General features: G+C 43.8%; 1 protein-coding gene across 2 annotated transcripts in view; it reads right to left on the bottom strand.

The window, feature by feature from the left end:
- WASHC1 (WASH complex subunit 1) overlaps positions 1-19,337 on the bottom strand; it is a 61,130-nt gene that overhangs the window by 4,603 nt on the left and 37,190 nt on the right. For both annotated transcript variants that reach the window (XM_081957158.1, XM_081957157.1), the window contains 7 exons: positions 18,689-18,835; positions 14,270-14,406; positions 10,630-10,765; positions 9,161-9,365; positions 5,407-5,562; positions 3,172-3,330; positions 45-113 (listed from right to left, as the gene is read on the bottom strand). In XM_081957158.1, the coding sequence (XP_081813284.1) occupies positions 45-113; positions 3,172-3,330; positions 5,407-5,562; positions 9,161-9,365; positions 10,630-10,765; positions 14,270-14,406; positions 18,689-18,835 (1,009 nt within the window). The remainder of the gene's footprint in view (positions 1-44; positions 114-3,171; positions 3,331-5,406; positions 5,563-9,160; positions 9,366-10,629; positions 10,766-14,269; positions 14,407-18,688; positions 18,836-19,337) is intronic.

Raw genomic sequence — 19,337 nt, 5'->3', positions numbered from 1 at the left:
TGTTTGTTGCACCACTGCGGAGAAACCACAACAAGCTTTTTTACCTTTGCGCCGGAGGACCAGTTTGTTAAAAAGATCTGACATCAGATCTCCGCCTTGCCCAGTAGCTCCCACTGGAGGAAACACAAAAAGAGAAATCAAAGACTGAAGACAGCAAATGGGAGAAAATAAGGAATCTGCACATAAAGCCGGCATTGTTTTGGATGAAGTCTTCACATAGGATTGCGATCCCAATCTATTCAGGCACTTAGCCACGCCGGGGAGAAAATATCATGGGCATTCTCATAAAATAGTTTCCTGGTGGTTGTTCCCCGTTATCTCCTCTAGACCAACAATCATTACATTTGATTTAATGTATCTATGAGCCATGGTGGCGCAGTGGTTAGAATGCAGTACTGCAGGCTACTTCTGCTGACTGCCGGCTGCCTGCAATTTGGCAGTTCAAATCTCACCAGGCTCAAGGTTGACTCAGCCTTCCATCCTTCTGAGGTGGGTAAAATGAGGACCCAAAATTGTTGGGGGCAATAGGATGACTCTGTAAGCAGCTTAGAGAGGGCTGTAAAGGACTGTGAAGCCGTAAGTAAGTCTAAGTGCTATTAATCACTTTACCCAAGGTTGCAAAAACTAATTGAAACGGGGAATGTACATGTTGGGTTGGATGTGGTGCTTATGCTATTGGTTTCATCATAACATCCGAGTTTTAAAAAGCTTAATACCCACAATGACAGCCATAATTACCCTCATGCTGTGAGACTGTTCTGTCATGGTTTGGTAGAATGTGCAGAGAAAATTGGAGACTACCATACAGAAGGATTATCAGATTGGATGTTCTATGAAATCAGATAAGGCATCCTACATCTTTTCAGCTGATGCAGGGAACCTGGCTGCAAGTGGTATACTAACTATCACAATAGAGACCCAGGGTATAAAGAGTACCAATCTATCTATATACAATATATTAAAATGGCTGTGTGTGTGCGTATGTTCCAGCCTAACTGGAGCACCTTGAGCAATTTCAGCCAAACTTGGTGCACAGATTACTTACTCTCTGGAAACAAATACTGTGGGGGTAAAACACCCCTGGAGTGCGTGTTCTATTAAGATGCAGCCTGTTGTGCCTTAAAATGACTTCTACTGTACTGCCTTAAATGGCTTCTACTGTACAGCGCTGTGGAGTTGCCATGGTAATGGCTTCACAGTACTCCATAAGCCCCCTTCCCACCCCACCCGGTAAGGGGGAAAATCCAACATTAGAAATTGCAGTGACATTCATGGAAGGAGGGTTGGGATAAATAAATACCCGGGCAGGGCCGGATTATCAGCTAGTTGGGCATAAATTTCACAATTGTACTAACTAGACTTGAACCTTTGGCATAGTAGTTTCTTCCTGTCTGATTTGGTCTGGAAGGACAAGCATGCCAGAATTCCGATAACTAAATACCTAACTTGCCTTTTCTGCCAAGGTGCCTGCCTTAGGAACATTCTCACTCTACAGAAGCCTGCTGACTTTTTAGCAACGCCCTAAAAACCCCACCCTAAGGCTCTGAGTATGTGAAGGGACCAATCCTCTGTCTCACTTTGTTGACTGTGTTATTTCCTATGCATTTTAATCCCACATTTATGATTGTAATTGTTTTTGTTTTTCTGAGAATGTTTGTTACCCAGAGTCGTTTGTCACTTACTGGAATGGGTGGCTATACAAATTTGCTAAATAAATATCTCATCAAATAAATAAAATGCGTTAAGTAGATAAAAATAAAAATAAACAAACAGATGTTCCGATGGAACCAAGGAAACCGAAGAGGATGCTATAAAAAAAAAGCGCCAAATTGCATTTTTAAGAAGCAGCTCTTTTCATACAGCTTTCGTGCTTCTCAATATTACCACATTTGCTAAACTTATTTTTCCTAAGAAAAGTGAGTTTGGGACAGAAACTAGCAATGATCACTATTTAGATAGGATTTTCTTATGCAAATAAATTACGAAAATAAAATAACCAAAATCCCCTTGAACTTGTAATATGAAGATGGATGCCCAAATTAGTTTGGTCTAGACCAGGGGTCGGTAACCTTAAACACTCAAAGAGCTACAAAGGTCCTAACCAGAAGTCCCTGGTTCAATTCTGAAGCCGACCGGAAGTCCGGTTTTCCCCACCAATCTCCTCCTAGCGCGGCATCCTTTTTCTTCTACCTGTCCTAACCAAAAGCCCTATCAATTGTGGGGCTGATTGGAAAGCCCACCCCTTGCCATAGAGTATCTTCCTGGTGTGCCCTGCTTCCTTCCCTAACGGGAAGCTCCTCTCAAAATCGTGATGCTAGCTGGCGACAGGGAGCCGCAGCAGAGGGATGAAAGAGCCACATGCGGCTCCAGAGCCACAGGTTGCTGAGCCCTGGTCTAGACTAACCGAAAATATTTGTTGTTGCCTCTAAGAATGACCCATGCTTTGTGTAGTGATCAAGGGGTGTGGAACCATGATCCTCAAGGTATTGTCCACACTCTGGCACCCATCATCTCTGATTGAGGAAGGAACTGAAGGGAACTAGGGTCCAATAACCACTTGAAGGCCACAAATTTCTCTGCCATACAGTAACTGTTAGGGATGTAACCCTAGGCTTGGCTTGGCAATGTATATAAGCTATGATTACTTTACTGTTACTTTAAATGATTCAGAGATGTAATTGGTTTATTACCTCAAGCAGCTATAAGAGGGAGCCAGAATGGCTGTTAGCTCTCTGTTTGTTAGACGCTGATTTGATACTGCTCGTGAGTTACTGAGTCTTGCTATTGTTTAGCTATATTTTGTGTGTTAGACTGACTATTTGATAACTGAATTACTGAACCGTGTATGACTTGGACTGTTAAGCGGACTCTGAATACTTCTATATTTCTACATAGTAAACTACTATATTTTTATACTATTCAGTGTCTCTGTATGCTGGTTTGTGCGTGTTATTCCATATCACTCTCATTACGCTTCTCTGCATACTCGCTCTTCTAACGGGGAGCTTAATTACTTAACATAACAATCAAAAATATACGATGTAATGCATAATATTAACTATCATTCAGATGTCTGATAGATGCTTCAATGTTTGACTCACCCTGATGAACCATGCAGTCAGATCTAAGTACAGGAAGTGGCCTAGGGTGGAAGGATAGGGTGTAACTTACCTTGCACTTTCTCCTTCTGTTTTTTCTTTTCTAGTTTCCTCTCTTTGACGCTACGAAGCTTGGCTTTTCCAATGCCACCAGCTTGGCGGATGGATTCCAAAAGAGTGGCCCGGCCATTTGACGGGTTCACAACTTCCTTTGGTGCTCCTTGAACAGCAGCTGTAGAAAAGTAAATTCATTGCAATGCCCTTAGGTGCTGAGGGCTACAGACAGAAGATGCCCCTCCCCCAAAGAATCTGCTGTTTTGTATTAAGAGCTTTATAGTTTGATTCTGTGAGACTCATCTTTTATCTAGCCATTGTCTATTTTATCAATATTTTTTTTTCATGAGTATTTTAAAGTAAAGGTAAAAGTTCCCCTTGCACATATGTGCTAGTTGTTCCCAACTCTAGGGGGCAATGCTCATCTCTGTTTCAAAGCTGAAGAGCTAGCACTGTCCGAAATTGTCTCTGTGGTCATGTGGCTGGCATGACGAGACGCCGAAGACGCATGGAATGCTGTTACCTTCCCACCAAAGGTGGTTCCTATTTTTCTACCTGCATTTTTACATGCTTTCGATCTGCTAGGTTGGCAGAAGCTGGGACAAGTAACGGGAGCTCACTCCGTTACACGGCAATAGGGATTCGAACCACCAAACTGCTGACCTTTCTAATCGACAAGTTCAGCGTCTTAGCCATCGCATCACTCAAAGTATTGAGTATTTTAGTTGGTTTCTAATGCATGCTCTGGAAAAACAGGATTTTCCACACAAAATATAACGTTCACTAATACTAATGCTCTTATGTTGGAAGCACCAAAGTACTTTCATGGTGAAAGGATGTACTGGTGACATTACAGTTGCCCGGGGAACACCTGGTTGGGGCCTCCTGTCATGTCTACAAGTGGTTGCCCACTGAAGTGGTGCCTATTTATCTACTTATGTCACCCATTTTCAAAACTGCTGTGTTGGGAAGAGCTGGAACGTGTGATGGGAACTCACCTTGCCCTGCAGCAGCAACAGGTCTCAAACGCGAGCCTGCTGATTGTCAGCCCAGCATTCTAACTTCTGAACCACCCTGCCCCACCATAATGTTCACTACTGGGACAGGATAATTATCTTAATGCTATGTTCTCCATCTTTGTGTCTTCTGTTTCTGGGGGACCTTCAGCTTTCATAATTAACAGCCAACATAATTACTAGCAATTGTTCCTGGGGATGTAGGATCTGATAAACAGCTTTTGGAAGTCGTAAAAGTTTTGGGAAGACTAAACTAATGCTTATTAGTCCTGATAGCAGAATGGAACATTCATATTCTTATGCCTTAGGTGTCTCCAGCCTATCAAGTATCAGATAGAAACACAAGGAGATGCTTATACACCGTGTGGTTTTCTTAGCTAGCTACAGCTGCAGCTAGCTATGCAGAAAGAGAAGCTACTCTAGAGGGAACCCAATGTCAGGGTGGAAATTCAACCCTGTTCCCCTCCTGGGGTAATTGTATTTAATGAGGGATGAACCGTGGTTTTTCCTTGAAGTATATTTCATAATTAAGAAAAATAACCCCGAGATATATTCTAAGAACCACACTTTATTGTAAAGAAAATGAAAACAAAACTTGCTAGCTAATGATTACATTTTAGCAGTGGTCCTGCCTACCTTCTTGGCGGGCGAACAAAAAGAACGTGTGTGTGGACATACGCAGTGAGCTTAGTGATAAGAGTCAGATCAGTCTACCGTATGTCTTAGAGTTTAGGCACAGCTGGCAAACAAAATAATGCAGTGACAGCCGATCCGTTGCAGAAATTTCCACTTTTTAAATGCTGTTTCCAGCACTAAAAGTGATGCTACCCAACTTTCACTGCCACTAACAAAACCTGATATAATGCGCTGGCTAATTAGGGGTTTGCCAGAAAATAAAAAAAACCTGTTGGTTTAAATCTCAGTCTTTCACAGATCTCTCATTTTTCCCCATTCATGATATAATAGGAAAGTAATATCAGTGATTTCTCTTATAGAATGACTGTTAATATAGTCAACTAGATCAATCATGTATCTGCAGCATTTTGAACATTTGCAATGTAGTAACTGTACTACAGATAATTCCTTCAAAGCTATTGAACTAAATCACAGAGCCAGTTCTTCTATTTTCCAGGGCATGTCGTCTTCACTGGGATAAATATATTGCATATCATACCTGGCTGCTATCTCAATAGTAACATTAAGTGAGTGGCTTCTCAGCTTTAATCCTCCAGTCTTACCAGATGGCATGGTGTTGCTTCTGTCTTCCCTTGTTTGAGATACAGAAGGGGGTGGCGCTTGTGGAAGAGGAGGGGGAGGTGGGATATGAACAGGAATTTCAGGTGGAGGAGGGGGAGGGGGAGGTGGGGGAGGTGGAGGTACCCCCTCTTGAAGATCTAAAATGATAGAGAAGGGAGACAAATTAGTATTCACAAATACCGTGGAAATGCTCTGCTGGTCTCTAGCTATCCGCTTGATCGTTTTAAAGTTTCGGTTTCTTGAGATTTAAAACTGCATTATTTCAAATTTGTACCTTCATGCTTTCAAGAGGGGATGTCCCCTTTTGAACATCAAAAAACAAAGAGAGTAGCACTGGGTGATTAATCACCACCTGGTGATTATCGGCCCTCTTCTGAGGAAGTTAACCTAATCTTGCGAAGTTTCTTCTCCGGTAATATTGTATTGCAACCTTGGGCATATAAAAACTTTGCTAGATCTATTCTCGAATACAGCTCATCTGTCTAGAACCCACACTGTATATCAAATATTAATACAATCAAGCGAGTCCAGGGGTATTTCACGAGAAGAGTCCTCCGTTCCTCTGCTCGCAACAGAATACCTTATATCACCAGACTTGAAATTTTGGGCTTGGACAAGTTTGAACTACGCCGCCTTTGGTCTGACCTGAGCGTAGTACACAAAATTATCTGCTACAATGTCCTACCTGTCAATGACTACTTCAGCTTCAACTGCAACAATACATGAGCATAAAATAGATACAAACTCAAGGTAAACCGCTTCAAACTCGATTGCAGAAAATACGACTTCAGGAACAGAGTGGTCAACGCCTGGAATGCTCTAACCGACTCTGTGGTTTCATCCCCAAACTCCCCAAACTTTAACCTTAAACCAGGGGTGTCCAAACTTGGGAACTTTAAGACTTGTGGACTTCAACTCCCAGAATTCCCCAGCCAGCATGGCTGGCTGGGGAATTCTGGGAATTGAAGTCCACAAGTCTTAAAGTTTCCAAGTTTGGACACCCCTGCCTTAAACTGTCTACTGTTCCCCTCACCCTATTCCTAAGAGGTCTGTAAGGGGCGTGTGCATAAGCGCACCAATGTGCCTACCGTCCCTGTCCCACTGTCCCCACTTATTCATACCCGTTTCCTGCATTCATAATCATACTTATACTTATATCTGTTATCTTATACATGCTTGACAAAAAAAAAAAAAAAAACTTTACACATTGCGCTAAACCACCACGGGTTTGATTTGCCTTAACGTGAAGCGCAAACTCTAGACAGCCTCGACTGTAAATCAGTTTATATTGCCTAAGTGAACTTGTAGGCCAGAAATGCTGCAATACACCGACATCCTTGGAAGAGCAGAAAATCAAGTAACTTAAGAAGCGACACAACACAGCCGGGGGGGGGGGGGGCTTTGAGGCTGTTGAGTTCAACCCCATGCTCGGTTACAGAAATCCAGATTAAAGCATTTGTACTAGATGGCTGACCAGCTTCTGCTTCAACACGTTCAGTTAACCGTCTCCCTCAATAACTGGTTCCGCTGTCAGACTTACTTCTTATGATTAGGTCGCTTTTTTCCCCCAAGCATTCAGCTGAAATTGCCTTCCTGTCATTTTAAGATTATTATTTTCTGTCTTACAGGATGATAGATAGTGACTGTTTTTCCTCTGCAACACCCCCTTCAGATACTCACGTTGTCTTTATTTGGCGCTAAACAATCAATCTCAGTCTTTTGGGGGGGGAGGGGAGGTTTGTTTTTCAGTGTTAAAACCTGTTGCTTTATCAGCTTGGGGAAAAAGTTTGAAAGACTGGAGCTCTGACTTTGAGGCAGCATTCAAAGTGCCAGATGACCAAAGTGTAGCGGAGTAGAACCGTGACTTCCTTTGATTTGGAGAGTGAACCGCTATTAAACAACCAATAACCATGTTTTCTTTTTTCTTTTTTCTTTTGGTAGCAACATCAAACTATAGGCACACTCATACAAATCAATGAAGTGACTTGGCTCTTCCGTGAGCAAATATTTTTATAGGTGGTTTATTGTCTACCAGCTAGATGAATCTCACTGCCTCCTAAGCTTCATTAAAAACAAGAAGGATTACTGTCATCTCCATACTGCTATTGGCTGATGTTCAGAAGGAGCCTAAAGGAAAGCGAGACTGTCAGGTTTCCAAAAGATGCCTTAATTGATTCGCGAGCCTCGAGCCAAGTTTCACAACAAAACCAGTCATTTATTAGGAGCACCATTTTTGCAATACCCTATTGCAGTCAGATCTAAGTCTCATTTCAATTATAGTTGAACTTCATCCCTGTTCCTTCCCTCCCCTCATTCTGTATCATAAATCACATTCCTCAATGTGGTGCACCCCTCCCAAGCCTGCTGTAGTAATCTGAGATCCGACTCTAACTGAAAGTATGCGTGGATTTAAAACAGATTAATAGTTTACCAGTATCCTAGATCGGGGGGGGGGGGATTATGGCTCCTTTATGAGACTTATGGACATCAAGTCCCAGAACTCCTGAGCCAGCTAGGAGTTGACGTCCACAAGTCATAAAGGGGCCATACTTCCCCACTAAGCGGTGGGTTGCACATTTCATTACTACCGGTTTGCCATGTGCGTGTGTCCCCACTTTATACACAAAGCAGGCACACGTGTGCTTTCCACGCATGCGCCTGGCCTCAAAAGCGTGCCTAAATAGGATGGCATAGAGCTGGAGCAGGTGGGCGGGCCACCCCCACCCAAGATTTGCACTACCAGTTCAGACAAACCAGTCCGAACAGGCTGAATACCACCTCTGTGCTAGATGATAAAAAGCACAAGCATTCTTAAGCTGAAAAGGGAATAAAAAGATCAAAACATCTCCCCACCAGCAATCAGCACCCAGCTGAGCATAGATTAACTCCAAGATAAACATCAGACCAACAATCAAATAAGTAATACTCCAGTCAAGGAACTGCCAAACAAGCCAACAATAAAACCAAAGAAGCTCTAAGACCATCCTAAGGCAAGCCACTAACTAGAATATGAACTAAGAGCAAACCTCACTCCTTATTAGCACTGATGATGTCACCTAGTTTGCATCTGCAAGAAAACCACCAAGCTCTGAGAGCCCCAAAGATCTCTTGATTCTTACTGATTCTATGAAGGTTGTTTTTAGGTGCAAATGCACGTATGAGGTGCTTGTTTCCTGCAGACTTACAGTGTGTCAGGCCTAGAAGCCTTCTTTTGCATTGGGCCTTCAGGCCTGCCACACTTAATGCTGTGAGAAATTGGGAGGGGAGATTATATGGAGCGGGATAGATATAGGCATAACAACATTCATTTCTTAGAGTGTCAAGGACATCTTACCCTGCACCTGGAGTGATGTGACCGGGAGGCATCTCCAGTTGAGACAATGCCTGATTGGACCATGTGAGGGACATATGGGTGCTGGGCAGGGACCTGGGCTTTCACTTGGGTGGGGAAAACCTGGAAACTTTCAGATTCGGGTTTTCCCAGATGTGCCAATAGGACATCTCTAATAAAATGGAACTTTGAGGAACCTCAAGCCTCGGAGTCTTCTTTCGTCAAGGATGTTCATTTCCTGGAGACTGACAGAGTCTCCTTGAGTAGAGCATCCAGATGTGATGAAGGCAAGAGTCAGGGCAGGTGTAACCTCTGTGCAACTGGGCAGAACTGCCTCAAAATGTCCATTTGCTCTCACCCGGCTCCGCTTATTTTTTATTGTGCCCTTCAGGAGGACTTCGTACCTGGTCGGAAGACCTCTGTGGGTTCTGTGCTGAAGGTGGGCAGCTCAGGGATAGCAACCCCAGGAGCAGAAGGTGCGATGCCAGGGCCAAGGTCAGCACTATACATGAGGTCTGCGGCAATGCCAGGCAAGTCCGGCAGATAGGATGGCACGTCTATCTCGGGTACCTGCCCCAGGTCTGGTACGTAGAAGTAATTTTCAGCCACCTGAAAGCAGGCCCAAAATTAGAAACACCCAGAAAACACTTTCTGAACTCTTCTGCTTCCACAATTAGGGTTTTAAAAAAAAAATCAGTATGACAAAATCTTTAAAGTTTTAAAGGTGTATGCTAGCTAGAACCCTTATTGTAGCCCTCAACGTACCACCATTCAAAACTACAATGGCATGGAAAAAAGTGACTTACAACCAATCCTTGCACTTATGACGATTGCAGCATCCCCGTGGTCAGGTGTTTAAAATTTGGGAGCTTGGTAAACAGCATGCATTTATGATGATTGCAACATTCTGGGCTCATGTCATCATCATTTGCGACCTTCCTAACTAGCTTCTGACAAGCAAGGTCAAGGGGGGAAGCCAGATCCGTTTAATGTCCATGTCGTTCACCTAACAAATGCAATGATTCGCTTAACAACCATAGCCAAAAAGGTTGTAAAATCAGGCACGACTCACATCTTGCTTAGCAATGGACATTTTAGTCCCAATTGTGCTAGTAGGTTGAAGACTAAAGGTAAAGGTTCCCCTCACACATATGTGCTTGTCGCTCCTGACTCTAGGGGGTGATGCTCATCTCCATTTCAAAGCTGAAGAGCCAGCGCTGTCCAAAGACGTCTCCATGGTCATGTGGCTGGCATGACTAAATGCCAAAGGCACATGGAACGCTGTTACCTTCCCACCAAAGGTGGTTCCTATTTTTCTACTTGCATTTTTAATGTACTTTTCAACTGTTAGGTTGGCAGAAGCTGGGACAAGTAACGGGAGCTCACTCCGTATGCGGCGCTAGGGATTCAAACCGACAAACTGTTGACCTTTCTGATCAACAAGCTCAGCGCCTTAGCCACTGAGCCACCAGGTCCCTCTTAGGTTGAAGACCACTATACCTATAAATTTGTCGCTCAGGGTTGGAATGAGGCTCTCTTGGCGTCCTCTTGAGTTTGGTTGTTTTCTTGAAGATACTTCATTACCCTCAACACTGACGATGTAGCCTAGTTTGGCTAATGAAGTGTCTGCAAGAAAACCAAGGTCTGAGAGCACCAAGGACTTTCTCACTACTGTACCTGTAATCCCAGTATGTTCAGAGGATCCTCCTACTTTGAAATCAAAAGTAGGCTTATTGCAAATCACATGATGGACTATTGACAAAAAAATATGCGAGTGTTTTGCCAAGATATGTTCCCCGTCAATTCTTGGGGATTTAGCAAGAGAGAAGCAGAGGGATTTTTCTTCTCCTCCCATCCTGCTTAAGTAGCTCACCAGCTGATCGATTTGCCCCCTCTTGGTGATGGAGAGGGGGGCGTCAAAAAGCTTTTCTTCTCTCTCTGTCTCCAGAGCCACATGGGTCTTGGTTACTGCACCAGCCAAAGGATCGAGAAAGACGTATTTCTTATACCTGGGGAAGAACAAAAGAAGGAAAAGACAATCTCATTTATTTACTACAAAGAGAACAAAGCAAAAATGCTTAGGGAGCGAAAATGTATTTTCCTCCATTATCAGGATTTCCCATGCCTTTTACAGGCACGCCAGTAAAATACAATGCTGGAATAACTTTCTGCCCACTGAGATTTCCATGCACCAAACAGAGGCTGTCCCAAGCCAAGTTTGCCCTCCCTCCCCCCTGCTTTTTTGTGGTCCGCCGGTGGCCTGCGGAGCTGGCAGCAGAGTTGGACAGTGAGGAGGTTGGGGAGAAATATGGGCCAGTCCTGGGGTCTGGGGAAGGCTCGGACGAGTGCTCTGCGTCGGAGGCAGAGAGGGGGCCAAGGCCATGTGGTAGTTATCTGCTTCCTCTGGAGTCAGACAACAATGAGGCAGAAGAACAATGGGAGCCTGTTTCCAGCATGCACATGCACAGAGCTGCTAGAAGGCAAGAACAATTAAGAAAACAGGGTCGACTTGGGAGTAAGGCTTGGAGATGATTGGCCCCTCCCATAAGACGTAAAAAAGGAGCGAATGAGAAATGAGCTTTTGCAGGAAGCAATTAGTTCATCTGGTCGGTTCAAGCTTTGAAAAGTTCTGTTTGACTCTGTGCTAAGTTTGCATTTGGGAATTAGGTCTCTGGCAGCATTCCCAGGGAGATGAGGTGGGTGTTTATCAACATTCCCCTGAAAGACTGTGGCAACTCGAGCAGACATCTGTTGGAACCTTCACAGACTGTTTGTGAAGCCTTGCGGGCTGTGAATGACCATAATTCACAGCCATATAAATAAAGGGTTTGGGGGACTAAGATTGTGATTTATGCTTTCTCCAGAAGCCTAGGTTAGAACACCCATAATAGATCATGTTTTTTTTTTAACCATAAAAAGATAGGAGGAATCTGAAGAATTTTAAAAGCCCTGCAGAAGCAGACTTCTCATTGTTCGGTGCTTGTTCTACGAGGGTTTTTGGTTTTTCTTTTACATTTACTTTGCTCGTGTGTTTTGAGACTGTCACACGCACTTTAATAAGGAAAAACTGAAGTTGACAGTTTATCCAAGGGACCAAGGCAGAGGCACAAGCCTAAAATCTAGTTCACATTTAATTAGTTATATCACCGGGGTTCGTGGAGAAGGGGGCAAAAGCAATATTTTGAGAACGCCACAAAATTAAAGAGGGATTTGCAAGAGTGGGAATAAATTTATCAACCTGTCAGTTTCCCTCCACTTAATGTAATCAGTCCTGCATCAGCTCTGACTTGTCTCCTTTTCTGCAACCTAAGACTATGTCACTTTCTCCTGTGCATCTATTATTCTATAAACATGACTTTGTTTAATAATAACCAAAATAACTAAAGGAAAGTGCAATAAAAAGGAGGAATGGGGTGGGAGAGAAAAAGATGGACAAAGCCAAGAAGCATCAATGGGATTTAAGGCTTATGCTGAGAAATAAGGATGAGGGCTGGAAATTTGGCTTCAAAATGGTAGAGTTAAAGCAGAGAAAGACTGGGGGATGCTTTAAAACAGGGGTGTCAAACTCACGTGGTCACAACGTATCAGGACTTTTTTTTCCTTTGCTAAATTGGCTTGGATGTGGCCAGCGCATGACGCATCCAGCCCATGCGTCGGGAGTTTGACACCCCTGCTTTAAAACACCACCACTAACGTATTTGGTCACTTACGCCTAGAATAGAATAGCAGAGTTGGAAGGGAACTTGGAGGTCTTCTAGTCCAACCCCCTGCCTAAGCAGGAAACTCTATACCATTTCAGACAAATGGCTATCCAACATCTTCTTAAAGACTTCCAGTGTTGGGGCATTCACAACTTCTGGAGGCAAGCTGTTCCATTGATTAATTGTTCTAACGGTCAGGAAATTTCTCCTCAGTTCTAAGTTGCTTCTCTCCTTGATTAGTTTCCACCCATTGCTTCTTGTTCTACCCTCAGGTGCCTTGGAGAATAGTTTGACTCCCTCTTCTTTGTGGCATCCACTGAGATATTGGAACACCGCTATCATGTCTCCCCTAGTCCTTCTTTTCATTAAACTAGACATACCCAGTTCCTACAACCGTTCTTCATGTTTTAGCCTCCAGTCCCCTAATCATCTTTGCTGCTCTTCTCTGCACTCTTTCTAGAGTCTCCGCATCTTTTCTACATCGTGGTGACCAAAACTAATAAAAACAAGCAGCTGCATCAAAAATGGGTTCAGGACCACATTCCAAGACCGTCTCACACTTTTATCAGGTGAGGGGTGTTCTTGAGGCTGTTTCTTATTTTAGGCCCACTAATCCTATCTTAAGGCACTTTACTGGTAGTCCTCATCTTACAACCACAGTTGAGCCCAACATTTATGTTGCTAAGTGAGACTACCGTTGAATGAGATTTGCCCCATTTTGCGACCTTTCTTGCACAGTCGTTATGTGAATCACTGCAGTTGTGAAGTTGGTAATGAAGTGGTTAAGCCAGGGGTGTCCAAACTTGGGAACTTGTGGACTTCAACTCCCAGAATTCCCCAGCCAGCTGGCTGGGGAATTCTGGGAGTTGAAGTCCACAAGTCTTAAAGTTCCCAAGTTTGGACGCCCCTGGGTTAAGTGAACCTGGCTTCCCCATGGTTTTGTCAGGAGGTCACAAAAGGGGACCCCAGGACCCTGCGAGAGTCATAAATATGAACCAGTTGTCAAGCGTCCAAATGTTGATCACGTGATTATGGGGACGTAGCATCGGTCGTTAAGTATGGAAAACGCTCATAATTTTCCCCCAGTGCCGTTATAACTTCCAATGGTCACTAAATGAGCTGCTGTACGTTAAGGACTACTTGTATTTGTTTAATCGATTGCCAGAAACCTTGGGGGGGGGGGTACAATCCAGGGAACCTTGGAGAACACAGATGGATGTGGCAGTCACGTTCAACCCATGGATTCCCACAGGGCTGACATGCTACCGGTTCGGTTCACCCGAACTGGCGGTAAAAAAAATGCTTTAAAAAGTTATTTTAAAAAGTTCCGACGATTTTTTAATACTTTTTTTAAGCAGTCTTTTTGCTACCAATTCGGGCAAAATGCAAAAAAAAAAAAAAAAGGTTAAAAAATGATCATCTGTGACCATCAGCTGTGCTGCATGATTACCGGGATCTTTTTTTGTGTGTGTGTGAAGTCCAGCTGCTTTTGCATTGTGCGTGAGTCAGTTGTGTAGCTTTTGGGTTGTTTTTGTGTAAAGTGTGATAATTGGTTTTTGAGCTCTCTGTGACTCTATGAGGTTCCTGCTTGCTGCCCGCCCGGTCACATGACTGCCAAGCCACGGCCACCCAGTCACACGACCACCAAGCCACGCCCACAGAACCGGTAGGGAAACTTTTTGAACTTCACCACTGTTTTCCCACCCCTGTAAGAATCTTTTCCCTGTGGAGAGAAGAGGGAAGCCAGTGATAGTTTTTGGCTTCCTCAGAAAGGAAACAAGGCCCAGAGAAGCAACTACAGGGAAGACTTACAGGTTCTCGGTGGTATTGAAGAGCAACAGGGAGCTGAGGGAGCTAATGTTTCTGGGAAGACTGCCCAGGCCTTCTTCTGCATCATCTTCATGATGGACTCTGGCAGTAACTGAAACCGGGAAGTACTTCAACTTCTCCTACAAAAATTCAAGCAACAATAGCTGTCAATATCCCAGCAGTCCTTTAGTTCGATTCTTTAAATTGGGCATTTAGAAAAACCTAAAACTACCAATGCCCCTCCTAGACTCCACAGCCCTGTGTCCTTTCAATAACCTTCAGTCTTCCTGCCTCTCTTTCCTGCTGTTGGGGGGTCTTACCTGTTGAATGGGGAAAAGTCTCATGGCTTTGTTGTAATATCAAACTTATTCAGTGAGAGGGACTGGGGTACCAAAAGCAGCACATAAAGCAGGAAAATCTCTTAATCAGTCCAACCTGAACTGTAGGTTAGAATTCAGGCAACTAATTCCTGCCGTTGTGGTTCTGGTTTTCGTTAGTTACTGGAAATCAGTTCACTGCAATCCAATGTTTGCCCCTTACTATAAACTATCCAATCACTGTATTCTCCTTTTCAAATAGAATAGAATAGAATTCTTCATTGGCCAAGTGTGATTGGACACACAAGGAATTTGTATTTGGTGCAGATGCTCTCAGTGTAGATAAGAAGACAAGATACAATTGTCAAGAATCATAAGGTACAAAATGTAATGATGGTCATAGGGTACAAATAAGCAATCAGGTACAAATACGTAATCATGAAACAGTCAATATCAATATTGTAAGGATACAAAGCAACATGCAGTCATAAGCGGGAGGAGATGGGCGATAGGAACGATGAGAAGATTAATAGTAATAGTAATGCAAACTTAGTAAATAGTTTTACAGAGGGAATTATTTGTTTAGCAAAGTGATGGGGTTCAGGGAAAAACTGTTCTTGTGTCCAGTTGTTCTGGTGTGCAGTGCTCTATAGCGTCGTTTTGAGGGTAGGAGTTGAAACAATTTATGTCCAGGATGTGAGGGGTCTGTATATATTTTCACAGCCCTCTTTTTGACTCGTGCAGTATACAGGTCTTCGATGGAAGGCAGGTTGGCAGTAATTGTTTTTTTATGTGGTTCTGATTATCCTCTGAAGTCTGTGTCTGTCCTGTTGGGTTGCAGAACCAAACCAGACAGTTATAGAGGTGCAAATGACAGACTCAATAATTCCTCTGTAGAACTGAATCAGCAGCTCCTTGGGCAGTTTGAGCTTTCTGAGTTGGCGCAGAAAGAACATTCTTTGTTGTGCTTTTTTGTGTGTGACTGCTTTGGTGTTACCTTGCACCCCATACATTCTCTGTCTAACTTGAACTGGGTATTTTAGAAAGCCTGAAGTCCTAGATCAGGGGTGTCAAACTCGTAGTGTCACATTGTCATCACATGACGTATCGGGACTTTGCCCCCCTTCGCTAAACCAGGGGTGGGCGTTGCTAGCGCGTGATGCATCTGGTACGTGAGTTTGACACCCCTGTCCTCAAGAGTCACTATCAAATGAAAACAATACTGATATGATTAGATTAATATCAAAATAAAACAAACCTAAATGTATTTGCAAGAGGTTTAAGTATTTTCATGAAGTATTTTCAAAGGGTTTTGTGGTCTGGGGACATGTGAATCTCTAAAATTCTTGTTATATTAATAGGAGTGATCTCGACATATACTTTCTGATGGGTTATAAAAAAATAACACAAAAAATATAGTAACTGCATTGTAACAGCTTACAGCATCAGAGGATGGTTTTACTTATTTTCTCCTAATATGCAGGAAAAAAAATGCCAACAGTAAAAAACGGCAAATGGGCAGCATTAATTCTTTGCGTTATATTTTTCTGATGCGGGCCTTTAAAATGCACTTTTTTTTCTGATGTAAGCTCTCCTTTTAGACATAATTAACTGCTGTACTGTACAGCATACAACTTTCAGTGGCCAACTTTATTTCCATATGTGTAGTTTCAGCAGATTTTTCAAGGAAGGAAGATTAATCTTAGCTGATTTTTCTCCACTGCAAAGTCAGACAGGGGTGGGGATATAAAGCCCAAATCTGCTTCTAGGGAACAGTTTCCAACTTTAGCAGTTTGAAGATGGGTGGACTTCGACTTTCAGAATTCCCCAGCAAGCATGCTGGGAATTCTGGGAATTGAAGTCCACATGTCTTCAGGTTGTCAAGGTTGAGAAATGCTATTCTAGACAAAAAGGACAGTATGTTTGATCGACATGTGGGTCAAGTTTCAAGTAGAAAGGGAGGAAGAAGCTATTTTTGGTGGACTCTCTGAAGTTCTGTGCGTATCCTGTACATTAGTGCACTGTTCTGAGGCTAGGCTGAAATATTCATGCTTACTTTCACCGTGACTGATTTTGCTTCCATTAAACTACAGGAAAATGCAAAGTGCTGAATTATTCAACAGCAGCTTATTTGGGGGGATTTTGAGAAAGAAAACAAGAGTGTGAGCCTGAAGCAGCTTCCCTGGCCCTTGTCTGGTAGGATAGCTTTTCTCTCTGCATTAGGATCCAGATGTATATACATGTGGTATCCCAAGAAATTAACATCATAAAATAAAATTCTCTAGGGGATGGAACATGTCCTTGGCTAGGAGAGTTGTTGAAAAGAAAACAAAAATCTCTACAGTATTAGTTGCTCTTCTTTGTTGTTGGCTGTCCTACGCAGCCACGGGAGACTCCAAAATATTGGAAAACCTGCCAGCTTAATTTTAACTCATCTGCTCAGAAGAATGCACTCAGGGCTTATGGACACGGACTCCAAACCAGGAACTACAATGTTATTTGTGGAAGTTCAATGACTGGAACAAAGACTGTACCAAAATGAAGCACTAATTCAGGGCCGCTGATAACGAGAGATGCACAAAACCAAACCACAAACAACATCTTGCTGTGGAAGATTTATTTCTGGAAAACTGCTTGATCAGCAGGTTTCAGGAGGAAAAACAGAATGTCCCAAAATTTCCCAAAACATTTTACACACTCATTAATAAATATCGAAGGAATCTTAAGTTTTCTAAAAATACGGCCTAGACTACAGGCAGGAAAGAGCAGGCAATAGCCAAGGGAAATGTGAACTTCTCCATCACTCCTTTCTCTATTCACATTGATCAGATCAAAAAGCCAAAGAATTGAGGCCTTTGAACTATGGTGCTGGAGAAGACTCCTGCGAGTCCCTTGGACTGCAAGGTAGATCAAACCGGTCAGTCCTGGAGAAGATCAACCTTGACTGCTCTTTAGAAGGCCAGATCCTGAAGAGGAAACTCAAATACTTTGGCCACCTAATGAGAAGGAAGGAATCCCTGGAGAAGAGCCCAATGCTGGGAAAAACTGAGGACAAAAGAAGAAGGGGGACAACAGAGAATGAGGTGGCTGCATGGAGTCACTGAAGCAGTAGGTGTGAGCTTAAATGGACTTCAGAGAATGGTAGAGGACAGGAAGGCCTGGAGGAACGTTGTCCATGGGGTTGCGATGGGTCGGACACGACTTCGCAACTAACAAAAAATCAGAAAACATAATTCAGGGATGCCATTTACCCCACACATCCCAGCGACACTGTCAGTGAACACAGAGATTGTTTGTGTGTGCAATATACAAACAAAAAAATTAACTTATAAGAGTCCTGGTGGCTCAATGGTCAGAATGCAGTAATGCAGGCTGACTCTGCCCCGTCTGGAGTTCGATCCTGATCAGCTCAAAGTTAACTCATCCTTCCATTCTTCCAAGGTCGGTAAAATGAGGACCCAGATTGTTGTGGGGGCAATAGTTTGACTCTAAACAGTGCAGAGAGTGCTGTAAAATACTGCGAAGCAGCATATAAGTCTAAGTGCTCTTGCTATTATTTACTTATTTATCAGCGGTGGGTTATGACAGGTATGCCCCGGTACGGGCACACCGGGGCCTGCTGGGAGCACCAGGTACTGTTCCGGTAAGGTGCTCCAGAGGGCCCACCCACCCGCCCACACTCCTTACTGGAATTTGAGATTTTCGGGGCTTCTGCGTGCTGCGTGCGTTCATGTGGTGGACGCCCAGTCCCGTTGCACCGTACCAGTTGCACTGGGATCCGAAACCCACCACTGTTATTAATGCATGTGACTGAACACTGAACAAGCATAAAAATGCAAGCTCTTTGCTAGGAAGTCATTTTTAAAATAGTTAGGATCCTTTTGGGGCTACAGAATAGTCCAAACAGATTCTTATGTAAAGAAGGTTCCACCTCACCCACCCCCAATCCACGCTATACATTTGCTGCCTGGGACCTCCCTCAAGGAATTCCTATCCTGATTCAGGACTACACTGCCTGAAGCTCTCAAAAACCCAAGCAAAGAGAAGCCTCTTGAGTAAAGAAATGTAATGATGTGGCCTCTGGCTCCCATGTGACCATCCTTACCTGTAAGGACTTCTCATCCAAGGGCCTGTGCTTGCTCTGAATCTTGTGCCTCGGTTGTTTCTGCACCTCTGAATCCTGAGCACCAGTGAAGATGGAAGCATATTCCTGCAGCCGTTCTGGGGCAGGGTATTTGGAGCTGGAAAACACCTAGGAGGGGGGGGGGGGAGGGGAAGGGTAAGGAGAGAGAATTGAAGCATAGAAAGTAGGTTGTTAGCACATAATGAAGACAGCCGGGTGGTTTTGAACAGAAAAGGAAAACACACATCGTTAACGTGCTACTACAGAAGTAGGAACTATGCAGGAGTTGGATGGAAAAAAATTAGCAACCGGCTCTCTGCCTGGTTGCTAGGTGGGCGTGGCCATGAGGGCGTGGCCTAGTTGGCTTCTTCCACCACAGCGGGGGTGGGGTTGGGACAAGACATTTGCACCCTCCCCAGGCTCTGGAGGCTTTCCTCAAGCCTCCGAGAGGGCAAAAATGGCCTCCCTTGGACTCCGGAAGCCCTCCAGAGGCTGGAAATGGGCCCATTTCTGGACTTCTGGTAGGCCCATTTTTTGCCCTCCCAGAGCCTCCACGTGGGCCCTGCACTTATCTGGCATAATGACTCCTGGGAGGGGCAGGGCATGGCCAGCCAGTCCTTCCAACTACCGG

The sequence above is a fragment of the Natrix helvetica genome (assembly GCF_964273705.1).
Source record: "Natrix helvetica genome assembly, chromosome: 6".
Classification (NCBI taxonomy): Eukaryota; Metazoa; Chordata; class Lepidosauria; order Squamata; family Natricidae; genus Natrix; species Natrix helvetica.
This window is presented reverse-complemented; position numbering and strand designations above follow the sequence as displayed.